The sequence below is a fragment of the Pelmatolapia mariae genome, linkage group LG18, assembly GCF_036321145.2.
Source record: "Pelmatolapia mariae isolate MD_Pm_ZW linkage group LG18, Pm_UMD_F_2, whole genome shotgun sequence".
Taxonomy (NCBI): domain Eukaryota; kingdom Metazoa; phylum Chordata; class Actinopteri; order Cichliformes; family Cichlidae; genus Pelmatolapia; species Pelmatolapia mariae.
Window position 1 is genome coordinate 22,020,742 of NC_086243.1, and position 14,780 is coordinate 22,035,521.

General features: G+C 38.6%; 1 protein-coding gene across 1 annotated transcript in view; it reads left to right on the plus strand.

Moving 5' to 3' along the window:
• The first annotated feature begins 4,556 nt into the window (after window positions 1-4,556).
• LOC134616576 (collectin-12-like) overlaps window positions 4,557-14,780 on the plus strand; it is a 44,146-nt gene continuing 33,922 nt past the window's right edge. Inside the window, exons 1-2 of the mRNA XM_063461448.1 lie at window positions 4,557-4,956; window positions 8,572-8,622. Coding sequence (XP_063317518.1) covers window positions 4,950-4,956; window positions 8,572-8,622 — 58 coding nt within the window. The 5' untranslated portion in view covers window positions 4,557-4,949. The remainder of the gene's footprint in view (window positions 4,957-8,571; window positions 8,623-14,780) is intronic.

Here is a 14,780-nt window from a genome sequence, read left to right on the forward strand (position 1 = left end):
GTCGTCACGCTGACTGAGTGGTTTGTTTTGGACAAGAGACTGCTTAGTCACATCAAACGTACTGTTGACAACCAGAAAAATGTATTTATTTCAAATGTTGTAATGGGGTATCGGCATATGTCAGACAAGACTAACCATCAGAGGCCAGAAGTCTTGTACGTGCACATTAGAGGCTGAAAGGTTTGAGCGTGGTTTACTCTCTGGCTGCCTTTTATATGAGGTGCAGAGAAGACGTCCCTGAAGGGATTCAAGTTCAATAACCACAAAAGAGTCAAAATATGTCTCAGAATCAACTGCAAATTCTGATTACATCTGGCAGCAGCTGTACATCTGTGTAAAGGCTTTTGGAAATGTTTGCCGCACACACAAATATTAATGTTAAGTTAACCATTAACCAGTCAACCAAGCAACCAAACACACACGGTTGTCTCAGTCCTGTTCACACACACACACACACACATATATGAGTGATATAAACACAGTGAGCTGAGCTTTACACGTTATTCTTTCTGTTGTTAAGCTTGTTTTGGTATTTTTGGACCTGAGCCAGACTGATCTCATAACCTATACTGGCACAGGTGAAAAAAAATAAATATACACAAATCCTCACCTTGAAGTGATAGTACACTCTGTTATATATTATACGAATAGAAGCCAGTCCAGCCTATTTTTTTAGTAAAGGGACACATTCCTCTCAGCAGAAAGCTGTTTCCATTAAAAGTTTTCATTCTTGGTAAAATGCGAGGGACTCTCTTACTGCTGCTCCCATCGCTCTCAAAAATGTGCCCTCTTTGCATGGTGTGACCCAGATAATAGAGTCCTTATGGATAATAATCAAAAACAGCCAGTGCTTCAGCCTCACTGACACCTTCTGCACCTGGTTCCTATAACACTGCAGGGAAAATCCGTTCTTCCCATGTCCTTCCATGGCTCAGCTCAACATAAAACAGTTGAATGTATAAAATGGCACTTGGTTGTGTAAGATTTCAAGCACACAATTACTCATCGAAAAATTCAGGTCAATTTTATTTATATAATGCCAAATCACAACAACAGTTGCCGCAAGGCTCTTTATATTGTAAGGTAGACCTTACAATAATACATACAGATAAAAACCCAACAATCATATGACCCCCTATGAGCAAGCACTTTGGCGACAGTGGGAAGGAAAAACTCCCTTTTAACAGGAAGAAACCTCCGGCAGAACCAGGCTCAGGGAGGGGCGGCCATCTGCTGCGACCGGTTGGTGTGAGAGAAGGAAAACAGGATAAAGACACGCTGTGGGAGAGAGACAGAGATTAATAACAGGTATGATTCAATGCAGAGAGGTCTATTAACACATAGTGAGTGAGAAAGGTGGCTGAAGAAGAAATACTCAATGCATCATGGGAATCACGCAGCAACCTACACCTATTGCAGCATAACTAAGGGAGGATTTAGGGTCACCTGGTCCAGCCCTAACTATATGCTAACTATATAGTTCCTAAAACTATATGCTTTAGGAAAGTAATCTTAAAAGTATATTTTATTGATTTTATTGATATTTTATGAGGGTTTTTTTTTGATAATTTTCCCCAAATATTAGATTTTTCCTGTAACTAAAACTTAATTTGAGCCTGCGAGCGTTAAATACTCTAGGAACAACAAGTAAGCCTGTAGTGTGAAAGCGAAGTGCTCTAATAGGGTGATATGGTACTACAAGGTCATTAAGGTAAGATGGGACCTGATTATTTAAGACCTTGTATGTGAGGAGCAGGATATTGATCTCAATTCTGGATTTAACAGGAGCCAATGAAGGGAAGCCAATACAGGAGAAATATGCTCTCTCTTTCTAGTCCCTGTCAGTAATCTTGCTGCAGCATTTTGGATTAACTGAAGGCTTTTCTGGGAGTTTTTAGGACATCCTAATAATAATGAATTACACAAATAGTGCTGGGTGTGTGTGTTATGTTTAATATTGTGGCACTGATCAAAGTCTGAAGTCCTGGGTTGAAGACATAAGCAGCTTTACAGAGAACTGAATTACAATGAATGAAAGTGTTAAAAACTGGTCAAAACTGTGCCACTCCTGTCAGCTAAGAACAGAAAACTGAGGCTACAATTCACACTAGGAACTCATAACAATCCTTGCAAAACAGGTAAAACCCACTGATAAATTCTCTTGATTACAGCCTGTTTACAAAGAGGAACAGGGCTATTAGACATGAAAACAGATACAAACATTGGAAGTGACTTTTTGGCATGACACCTGCATTAGCAGCGTGCACCTAATAAAATGTGTGTGACTGTATTTATTCATTTGATAACCCCTTTATTCAATATTTGCATCTTTTTCCATTTTATTGAGCAGTTATTTATACAGACCAAAAAAGAATAAAAAGAAGCGTGGAGCACTATTGTACTCAGATCCTCAAATGAATACCAGTGCTCCTCATCTATTCTGGATGCGCTAACACCTCGTGATGATTAACCCCCCAAGCGACCAAAAGAGGAAAAAAAATCTTCTCCAATTTCTTCACATATTTAACTGCACATATTTAAACAACTGGAGCTCCTCTTAAAAAAGTAATAATAAAAATGATGACGTAAAAATAAAACTGTAATTGGGAAAATTTAATCAACTCGTCATTGGCATCTGGTATAGTTCCGGTTTATTTTAAAAACGCTGCTATCCTCCCACTTTTAAAAAAACCTCAACTTGACCCCTCTCTTTGGAGGAGCTACCGACCTATTTCTAAATTACCGTTAATCGCTAAGCTTCTAAAAAAGGTTGTGGCTAAGCAGCTTAGGGCAGCTCTAGATAAACATAGCATTTATGATAAGTTTCAGTCCGGTTTTCGTCAATTTCACTCCACGGAGACAGCTCTTCTTAGGGTCTCAAGTGACATCTTGGTGAATAATGATGCAGGAAAATGCTCTGTTCTACTCATGTTGGACCTCACATCAGCTTTCGACACAGTTGACCATCACATCCTCATTGAAAGGCTGAAAAATTGGGTTGGTGTATCTGGAACTGCTTTAGACTGGTTCTCCTCTTATCTCCATCACCGATCCTTTTCTGTGGCAGTTTCCGATTTTAGGTCATCCTCTATTTCCCTTGCTTGTGGTGTCCCTCAAGGGTCTGTTTTGGGGCCTTTATTATTTTTAATCTATCTTCTCCCCCTCCAGCATATAATGGGCTCTTTTGAGGATATTTCTTATCATTGTTATGCTGATGATATTCAGTTGTACGTTTCTTTTATGCCTGAGGATTTGTCTAAGCTTCAGCGGCTGAATGATTGCTTAGATTCGATCAAACGTTGGATGGCTGCAAATTTCCTCCAACTCAACGAGGGCAAAACCGAAGTCCTCGTATGCGCCCCTGATAGATTTCTACCCCAGATAGTGAAAGCCCTTGGTTCTCTCTCACTCTATGTTAAATCCTCTATCAGGAATCTAGGTGTCACCTTTGACTCGAGTCTCACATTGGATGGGCATGTCAATTCTCTGGTTCGGTCTTGTTTTTATCATTTAAGAAATGTGGCTAGGCTAAGCCCGATTTTATCTCGTTCTGAACTGGAGATTGCTATACATGCATTTATTTCGTCACGGTTGGATTATTGTAATTCGCTGTTCATGTGTCTTAGCAAAGGTTCTCTGGATCGTCTGCAGGTTGTGCAAAACGCTGCAGCGAGGCTTCTGACAAAATCCTCCAAGTACTCGCATGTGACACCATTGTTATCTCAGTTACACTGGCTTCCTGTTAAATTTAGAGTTGATTTTAAGATCCTGGTCTTGACCTACAGAGCTGTGCATGGACTGGCACCTGCCTACATCTTTGATCTGCTACAGCCCTATGTCCCTAGCAGGTCTTTGAGGTCATCTGATCAGGGCTTACTTGCTATAAAAAATACTAAGAGGAGGACTAAGGGTGACAGAGCTTTTGCCAATGTGGCCCCGAGACTGTGGAACTCTCTCCCCCAAGCATTAAGAACTGTGGACTCAGTAGCTGTTTTTAAAAAACAACTCAAAACTTACCTTTTTAAAACTGCTTTTGGTTAATTATTTGTCTGTTTTATTTTCTCTTTTTAAATCTTTTTATGACTTTTAATCTTATGTGCAGCACTTTGTGATTCTGTCTTGAAAGGTGCTATATAAATAAAAATTTATTATTATTATTTATTAAAATCTGAAATTAAAATAAAAGTCTTCTACCTTTTATTTTATTTTATTTTATTTATTTATGTATTTATTTATTTAGTTTGCCATGAGACAAACATTTCAGTCCACACTGAGTTCTTCTTCGGTTTTGTGTTTTCGGACATAAAAACTGAACCAATAACGGAGAACACAACATTTGGAATCACTATAATTCAGAATCATTCTCCCATATTAAGACTGGGGAAATCAAAATGAACCGCACAATGGCAGCTGTGCGCTGTGTGTGTATGTGCAAACACCCTCTGCAGACGGTGCGCACAGATGTGAGGAACACGTGGTTTCTCCAAGCAGCCACTTCCTCTCACGTATGGATTCCTTCACTTTGGAGTTTCTCCTGTTACTCTTGCGGGTGTGACTGGAGCGTTCAGCTGGACTCGGATACACCCTCAAACTCAGCATCCCTTCAAACTACCACATAACTATTTTACATTTTTCCTCCCTGCTTTTTTAGAACTTCTTCTTCCATTCCTTATTTTTTTTTTTAGCAAAGTGCGTCCTTTTTTATGCAGCACTAAAGTTACCTGCGCTGAAGGAGGTCTAGCTTAAAGAGCTGTGGATGGAGCTTTGAAATCTTATTATTGTTATTATTATTCTTTTTAATAACCCATCAACACGCTAAGGAAACCGGGAAAGCCCACAGATTCAAGGTGCCTTGGCGCATAACGGGAGGTTTCGGGCAAATGCCACTGCCATGCTGTGGATGTGACTTCAAACAGCAGCTTCACAACGGTAGAGTCCTGTAAACCACAATGAAAGGTAAGCTCAGTCTGGGGACTAAAAAGTTTTAAAATGATGGAAAATATCTAAATGGCACACTTTGGTCTACTTTCTGTTTACACCACATTCTTCTCGCGCTTTTTTGTCACACTTTTTCTGCGCTCTCTCTCTCTCTCTCTCAGTCTGGGGCATGAGGAATGCGTAGGCTACAACTGGCGTCTAACATCTGGAATCAATTAAGGCACTCTGTTTGGGATTGTTTTGCATCTGTCCACTGCTGCACATCAAACACTAACCCCTGTTAGGAGAACTTTTCAAAACAGAGGGGAAAAAATGAATCGATTTATTCAGACCGTGGCTTCGTTTATTAGTCACCCTGACCTTCTTTTTGTTAAGTTCTTGATTGATTTCAACTGATCTTTGCATTTATGTGATTCACTTATTTTGACTTAAAGAAATCAAAAGGAAGTACTGAGTCACACTTGCGCACATGCTCCCACACTCTCCTAGACTTTAAATCAATCACGTGTTGCCTTTCAGTGTTTCGGTATACAAGAAGAAAGAGTGTGAATCATGGTGCAGTGTGTGACAGCCTCGGGAGTGAGAACGTGTTGTTTTAAATCAAGGTTTAGATAAAGATTTCCCAGATGTGATTCTCATGTGTTGCCCTGGTGTTTTGGACTAAATTAAGCTCCTCCATGTCAGTCTCTGAGGTCCAAGCTTTATAGGTCAGTGAGCTGTTTCCCTCTTACAAATAACAAACACTGCATGGTTACTGCCATCTTGTGGTTTCTCTTAGAGAGCTTCACATTTTGACCACAATTTTGATCATCTCCGCCAAAAGGATTTAACATTATTTTCGCCCAACAGAATGACAGGCATTACCCTTATGCTATCAATTTCTGATATTCCTGATTTTAGAAAAACAAATATAATAATAATAATAATGAAAGGGGAATGATTTATGGCCTGACCATAAAATTAAAGAATTCAAAAATTATGGCACTGCATAATCTCAATGCAAAAAAAAATCATATAAAATCCATTGTTAAGGCAGGTAAATACTTGCTAGGATCAGCAACTTAAAATAAAAATTAAAAAAAAAATGCTAAATCAGTTACATCACAAATTACCTTTCAAAAACTACAAGTTTCTTTTTGAAGGTCTCCACAGAGTCCATACTCTGTAGAAATAGAGGAAGGGCGCAACAGCTTGGAAGGATCACTCCCCTTGAGTTCTGAAACGGGTGTGGGGGACCACTAGAAGGATTGATTCAATGACTTCTGATCCTTGAGTGAGTCAGCAGTCTTGCTGCAGAGTTGTGGACAACCTGGGGATGAGCCAGCCCTTTCTTGTTTAGACAAGTAAACAGACGATTACAGTAGTCCAGTCTTGTAGAGACAAAAGCATGAATTATCATCTCAAGTTCACTTGTTGACTCAGTTGATCTAAGTTTTGAGATGTTTCTCAAATCACAAAAACAGGTTCTTGCTATCCGTTTTAAGTGTCACTCCAAGGAAAAAGCTTGACCAAAAATAAAACCTAAATTTGGAGACCTTGGAGAGTTTGTGACCTTCAGAAGGCTTAAATGAGCAGTATAGCAGAATATCATCAGCAAAAGATGATAAGAAACATCAAGAAACTGCTGTATTATCTGGCCTAAAGGAAGAATGTACATCAAAAACAGAATAGGCCCCAGCACAGAGCCTTAAGGAACTCCACTCTACTGAATCCTACTGCTTATTTTCATATAGATATACAGACATGGAAGTGTAATTTTTAAAAAAAAATCTAATCTTGAATGAAAAAGTAGAAAAGAAAAGAAAAGAAGTTTAATTATTTCTTTAAAGTGGTTGTGCTTTACAGATACTGCACATTGCTAATACAAGCAGAGATTTTAACAGAATAAATATTAGTATATATTTACACTGTTTATCTGTATGTATTGTTACTGCTTTCATTTAAAATTTGAATATAAATGTGAAGGGACGTCTTGATACAGAAGATAATTAAAGGCAAATAGATACTTACAGAAGGCAAACACAAACAGGCACTGGACTGCTGTAGGATTCAAGTTTTAAAATACTGATGTTGATGGGGCCAATATATTGGGTGATATTAGCTGTTTTTCAATATACTGGTATCAGCATTTAAAGAAGAGATTGAAGAAACACCCTTCAATTGTGTTATGATTGTTAATGCAACTTCTCTGTAGTCAACACTTTTGGAATGCTAGCTGATCCAAGTAAAGTCAGGCAGCGCAGAAACAAGTAATCCACCACTTGCTGTGACAATAAAGCACATTATTTTTCTTTGTATTATCTTAGTAAGGACTCATAAATATCTATATATAACAAATGTTATTGAAATCTGGCAATGTTTCATCTGTCTTGTAGAAAAAGAAATATCAGCCAACATATATATCAGAGTTTTAAATCAGTAAATATCAGTAACGGTCTGAAAAATCTTATATTATTATTATTATTATCGTTGTTATATAGACAGATGGCCTAACCTTCCAAAATGGACAAATTGTGTCCTCTCAGTATTATGTAACTATTAGTCTCACTAGTATCCGCTTCTGGAATGTTAAACAATCTTTCTTAAGTATCCTGGCCCCATGCAGCAGTACACATCGCCAAATCCAAATAACACTCACTTTGACTTGTGCTTTTTTCAGGTCAGCCCTTCGGGTAAAATTCCATTTCCCCAAAATGACTTTTCAGCAGCTCCAGACTTACACTGATACAACTATCGTAATGGGATGTTTTCATGTTACTTGGAAACATAAACAGGAAAGTGGTTGTTGGGGGTATAGGGATAGGGAAACACAAATTGTAAGATTGGTTTAGTATGTTTTACAACACTTTAGATTGTTCTGGTCACCTCTTAGCTCCATCTGCTCTCTGTCCATGGGGTCTGCTAAAAGGTCAGAGTCATTTATTTCAGTACTAGACCTTGGAGAGAGGCAGCTTCCCATCACATATTTCTTACCTCTCCTGTTTCCATCTGAAGAAGCACTGATAGAAAAGAGTCACTGCTCTAGTCTTCAGACATCTATTGCCCCTTTTAAGGTTATATAGATGAAAAAGGAAAAAGTTTTTTTTGTCATAAGATTATTGGGACATGTTCTGTTTCTTTATTTTCATGGGTTAGAGTTGTTCCCACAGACATGGGAGAATAAACCCACACAGTGGTTTGGGGGGTTCAATCCTGTCGTACTCAGAGAGGTTGGACATGTTGATAGTCTGACTTAGACAATCTCAGTTGGACAAATTTTGGACATGTTTTTAAAATGTCAAGGGCAGATTCAGTGGGCAACAAATATACATTTCCTATATGATTTTCTTACAGTAATCTTTGAGAGAGACATGGTTTTAATTATCCTCTACATAGGAATATTTTGATTAAAATTGATTGGAGAAGTCTGTTCTTTATTAAACTGTAATTTGTATAGAAAGCAAAAGCTAATCTTACTTGTTTGCTTAGGGTTTCAGTAATGTTTCGATCTCTTCACCAACAGGCACAGTTTACAGTATATTCAAGCTCACATCTCTTTATTTCTGTCTGACTGAATTTAACACTGTATTGCTTTTTGGTTTCTTTTTGTTTACTTTCCATTAAATTTGATTCCTTTTGCTGTTCTCCTTCCAGACGACTTTGCTGATGAGGAGGAGGTGCAGTCCTTTGGTTATAAAAGGTTTGGTAAGTATAAAGTGACTTCTGGAACCATCTGCTGTGACCACCTTAACTGGTTCATATTTCTTATGACACATCAGTGATTTTGCACAAAGAATATACTTTTGTGTGTGTGTGTGTGTGTGTGTGTGTGTGTGTGTGTGTGTGTGTGTGTGTGTGTGTGTGTGTGTGTGTGTGTGTGTGTGTGTGTCTTGGCTGTAGCCCATCTGCAATAATCCTTGAGGTTAAATGCAGACTGCAACTCATTTCCGAGAAAGGTACTTATTTTTGGCTGTAGTTTTCATTTTTATTTTATTTCTTTGTTATAATAGAAAAGGATTACAGTGGAAAGAGAAACCACATTATCCTGGGTGTTCCTGACTAGCTGATAACTTTGCAGTTTTATCAGCACATGTGTACTTCTGTTAAACCCAGAGCTATATAAAACATAAAAACTGCCTCCCACTGGATCTGTTCTTGGTATGTATTTGGGTCTTTAGCAGACAGGTTTGCTGCCTTACCCACTCATCAGGTAATATATATATACACCTCAAAACAGATGTTGTTAACATCCTAGATGTATGGCTATATTGATATCAGCCATTGGCTTGTGACATGTGCATATGCAGAATCTGTAGGCAACAGAAAAGATTTCTGATATGTAAAGTGGATCTGAGAGTCCACAAACACTACATAAGATTTTCTTTTACAGAGGAGGTACCCATTGTTGGATGAAAAATGTACATTTCAGACATTTCTGTACTGGCTTTACTTTTCAGACACCATGTGTGGTGCTTAAATGGAATGCAGTTTCCTGCAATTCCCATAAATGCCCAATAAAAATGAATCAAATTTTATCCCTTTAATATTTGAGTGTTACAGAGTCCTTAGTGTTTATGCAGCCTAAATGCAGTGTGTGAAAGACCTTAAATAAGTTAAAGTCAGTTTAAATTTTATGTGTAGAGATCCAATTCGCAGCAACAGTCTTCTAATTTTAGGTAAAGAACCTACAATTAGAGAGAAACAACTCTACAAGCAAGCATTTAGTGACAGTGGGAAGAAAGAACTCCCTTTTAACAGGAAGAGACCTACAGCACAGCTAGACTTCTGTGTGGGGGAAGCTGTCTAACATGACAGTTTGGAAGGAGAAGAGAAAAAGGAGAGCATAGGGAGAACTATGGGAGAAAGAAGACAAGTCAGTGACACGCAATATTAGCTTGTAATTGCATTATCGGTGAAAATAGGTAAGTGAAGAGGAAGAGCTCAGTTAATTATAGGAAGTCCCCCAGCAGCCTGAGCCTGTAACAGCATAGTTAGGTGATGGTTCAGGATCACCTGATCCAGCCTCGATCATAAGTTTAATCAAAAAGGAAAGGCTTAAGTCCAGTCTTAAAACTAGAGAGGGTGTATTTGTCCTGAATCCAAACTGAGAGCTAGTTCGATGGGGGAAGGGCCCTTAAAGCTGAAGGCTCTGCCTCCTGTTCTACTCTTGGAAGCTCTAAGAACCACAAGTAAGCCTGCAGTCTGAGAATGAAGTGATGTATTGGGAGAATATGAGGTCTCTAAGATACGATGAAGCTTGATTATTCAAGACTTTTTATATGGAAAGAATCATTTTAAATTTAGTTCTGGTTTTAATCAGGAAGAGAAACTAATGTAGGAGAAATATGTTCTCTCTTCCTGGTTCCTGTTTGTACTCTCGCTGCAGCATTTTGGATCATGTATCTCATGTACAAGACGTTCCAAATGTTGTTTATTTTTACAAGTAGCTTTTGTTTATTTTCTAGGCTGTCTATTACTGTATGTGCGTTACACATGAATGCATGTGCTGATCCAACTCTTCTTACAAGTATAGGGCAGTTTGCATTTCTTTGCTTCCAAACCAAACATCGTTGTTGCTATGAATGTGTTTTTGTGTCATTCAGACAATATTTATGTTGCCCATTATTTATTCAGACCATCTGCACTTTTTACTGAGCTGTTTGACCTCTGGTTTCTAAACAGCTGCGTGGGATCACATAAGCGATAAGGGAAGTTGTATACCAAAATTGTATTTTTTCATTATGAAGTAGCTGCTGGACTTGAAACCTATCAAAACTGCTCTTTGGCATAGATTCTGTACAAGAAACACAATCCCCCCCCCCAGCAATATTAGTTTTTGATTGGCAGGGAGAAATTTGTTTCATGTTGCTCTCAGACCTACAAAACATATTCACTCGGCACGTCATTTCTATATTTTTCATACTAAAACAAGTCATTTAAGTCCTCAGTCTTATAGGGAAGCATCAGCATTTCTTGTTTGTCCACTCAAGACGTAGTTTGATGTTTCGATATAAACAGTCGCATACTGTGAGCAGATTGATATTGCGCTCACGTCTTCGCATAAAACAGGGAGCTAGAAGCCATGAAGACGGGAAGCTTAGAAAAACATGTAGCCTGCATAGTTTATACATCCAACCTGCATTTCAGGGATTTTCTCCAACACAAAATGTTAAACTGTACCTTTAACTTGTCTCCTACACTTATACATTAGCAAAAAATGGTATGTTGCCCTGCGTCTCCTATGTCTTCTTTTAATGACAGGAAAGACGGTGTTGACTCATTCTGACATTTACTTTTCACAAGTGGTCTGTTTTCCCACTGAGAGTACGTCCAAACCTGAGAAGTTGCTGAGCTGCTTCCTGTGTCCATACTGGAGGTTTATTCATTGCCGGTCCATACTCCAAAAAAGAAAATGAGACAGAGGTGGAGTGTGGGTTGCAGGTCTGGCCTGTGCTGTGTCAGCAAAATGCCAAAGGAGAGAGGGAAGAGGGAAGTGGAAAAGTCTATTTTTTATTTTATTTTAAAATGCTTCCTTTATCTTAGCATCACTCAGTGCCCAGTGGTTGTTTTTGCAGTTTGTAATCTGCATTTATTTTTGACTAATTCCACAGGGAAACATTTACCATTGTTTTGTTTTTGGGTTGTTTTTTTGTTTTGTTTTTTGTTTCTTTTTTTTTGGGAGCTGATGAGTCACGTTCTTTGCTTGACTTATTTTTGGGAACAAGTGGTTTTAATTTATGCAGACTTTATTACAAGAAAAGAATGCTTTCTAAATGCCTCCTTGTTACTTACACCCCCCTTCCAGAACACGCATGCATGCACTTTATGTTCCGTTGTCGTAATGAAAAAACACTTTCTGGTGTTTTCAATAAAGAGCAGGAGGCTTGGGAGGAAACAGAGTGAAAATATGAATATGACTGCAAACAGAAAAAAACAAACTTAAGAAACTAGGTAACTAAAATAGAAACAATGAAGGACAAAACCCCCCAAAAAACTCTCTCTCTCTCTCTCTCTCACACACACACACACACACACACACATACAACTTTGCTGGTTTGTCCTGTTTGACCATACACAGAGTCAAGAGAAGATAAGTTAATCCTGGATTGACCAGTGATAGTCTGGCAGGAATGGACTTGTCTGTGGGGGCCAGGGTAAAGCATGCCACAAGGGCTTCTGTTCAGAGCATCAAAGGGGGACAGTCACAGGGCAGCTGAACAGATTCAAGGAGATTAGATTTAACAAGGTGCTGGAAACATTCCTCAGAGATTTTGATCCATAATGATATGATAGCATCACACAGTTGCTGCAGATTTACATGAGGCAAATCTCACATTCCACCACATCTCAAAGATGCTCTATTGGATTCAGATGTGGTGACTAGGGAGGCCATTTGAGTACAATGAACTCATTGACATGTTCAAGAAGCCAATTTGAGATGATTTCAGCTTTTTGACATAGCACGTAATTCTATTTGAAGCAGCCAAGAGAGGATGGGTACACTGTGGTCATAAAGGGAGAGAGTTAGACTGTTGTATGTAAGCATTGCCCCAAAGTGTGCCAAAAAAATCTGTGACAGTATTACACCATCTCCGGGATTATACAATCTCCAGAGTGTTAAACTATAAATACAAGGAAGGATGGATCCATGCTCTCATGTTCTTTATTTAAAATCTTGACCCTATCATCTGAATGTTGCAAGAAAAAATTAGGCTCTTTAGACCAGTTAATTATGCAATTTTGGTGAGCACAAATTGGGAATGGGAACTGTAGTCTCAGTTTCCTGTTCTCTCAGGAGTGGCATCCGATGTGGTCTTCTTCTGGAATAGCGTATCTGCTTAAGGTTCAACGTGTTGTGTGTTCGGGGATGCTCTTCTGCCTTCCTTGGTTTAGGGCTGAGAAATATGAACTCAATTCAAAATCACCACTATGTGATTGATTGTTTTCTTCTTTTCATTTGATGTTGTACCAAAAGTGTTCCCAAATAATGGACACAGCATTTTTATTTGGCAAAAGCTGCTCAAGTTTCACAGTCAGCTCGTTGTTTGAGTTTTGTGTTTTAAAGGGGACGGTACATGCTGGAGTAGTAACACAATTTAAAAGCAAAAACAGGAAATAACTGACCTCGGTAAGATTACGATACGCTGATTTCCTTAGAGAACTTGATATTTTCTCTTTTGGACAATTCCTTCTAAACCCTCGAGGTTGTAATGAGGAAAATTCCCAGGAGATTAACAGTTTCTGAAATACTCAAAACAGCCAATAGTCATGACATGTTCAGAGTCATGTAAATTCACCTTTGTTCCCCATGCTCAGTTTGAACTTCAGCAGGTCGTCTTGACCATGTCTGCATGGCTAAATGCATTTAATGGCTGCCATGTGATTGGCTGATTAGATATTTGTGTTATCATTTACTGTAAACCAGACATTAAATGCAGATTTGTTTGTGGTACATCCGCTAATGTTGTTCTTTGATGCTCACATTATCACTAATAACAGTGCAGTAGTTATTCACACATCATTTGTCTCAATCTACAGGGTTCCTCTAAAAAAAACTTTTATCGATTTATTCTTTTTTCTGGGTTGTGAGTGAGTTTAGTGTGTCATTATGTGCGTCACTGCCACTGTTCCCATGCATGTTGTATTCATTAAGGAATAGTACACGTAAGTTGCTGCCATGTTGTTTTTTCCCCATTCTGCATAAAGATAAACCTTTCTTGACTTCACCCTGCTTCCAACTGAGGGCCTCTTGAGTGTATAAGTAGTAGTAGTAGTAGCTTCAGCTTATCATAAATTGTTTCATCTTCAGTGTTTGACTCCAAATTTGTGGAAAAGGGTGTTCAGATGTGAAAGCCAGGTGGGGTGGAACTACAGTGCGTCTGACTTTCTTGCAGTAGCAGAGTTAGTCATTTCTTACAGACCAACAGATTTTTTTTTTTTAGCCCTGCCATAATTTTAGTTGTCTAGCCTGAACCACTAGCCTAACCAAACCTTAAGCATATCTCAACCGTTCTTTTGTTTCTGTCCCCAGTTGAACCATCATGCAGAGCATGATTGTGATTATACTTGTACATAAATATAGGAGGTAGAGAATTTGAGAGTGATAGAATTTTCCAGAACCAGCATTTGTACGCAGATAGTAGGAGTGCAAACTTAATATAAACTGCTTTGTATCCAAAATAGGTCTTAGCCATGCACAGCTGGATGTTTTATGGTGTATATGAATTTGTATTGACTTCTGATTCTGTCTGAACTCCACTAAGGCAATTTGGAGATCACAGTACGTTCCAGCTGCCTCCTGTTACATCTTATTCACAGTATATCAGACTTCCTTTAGTACAGACATTGCCACATAGATATAAACTCAATAACACAATAACTCAATATGTCAGTGAAAAAGGATCTCCAATTTAAAACATGATATTTCTAGAGTTGCAGCAGAGTTTCTGTCAGTAAGTAGTTTTATATATAGCCACAGTTGTTTTTGACTGAAATTGAGGCCTAACCGCCTCATCCTTTGTCCCCAAGGGATATGTTGGTCAATTTTAACGAGATCCCTGGAACTGACTGTCATCTTCTCTCACATAATGGATGTTTGTCAAGCTCTGCATTCATGGCAGGTTCTGGCTTAAGAATAACATGGACAATATTGGAAGCATCTGACTCTATTTTCTCTCTACAGTCTCAGACGGGCTGGGTGAAGAACTTGTGTATATGTCTCAGCATCAGCATTACACTTAATGAAAGTCTTCTGGCCCCAGTGATGGCCAACATAAACTTATCTGCTTCCTCTCTTTGAAAAACAGCAGAAAGCTTCACTGAAACTGTGTGTTTGTCATTGCATTGCCGTGAATCACCTCGCT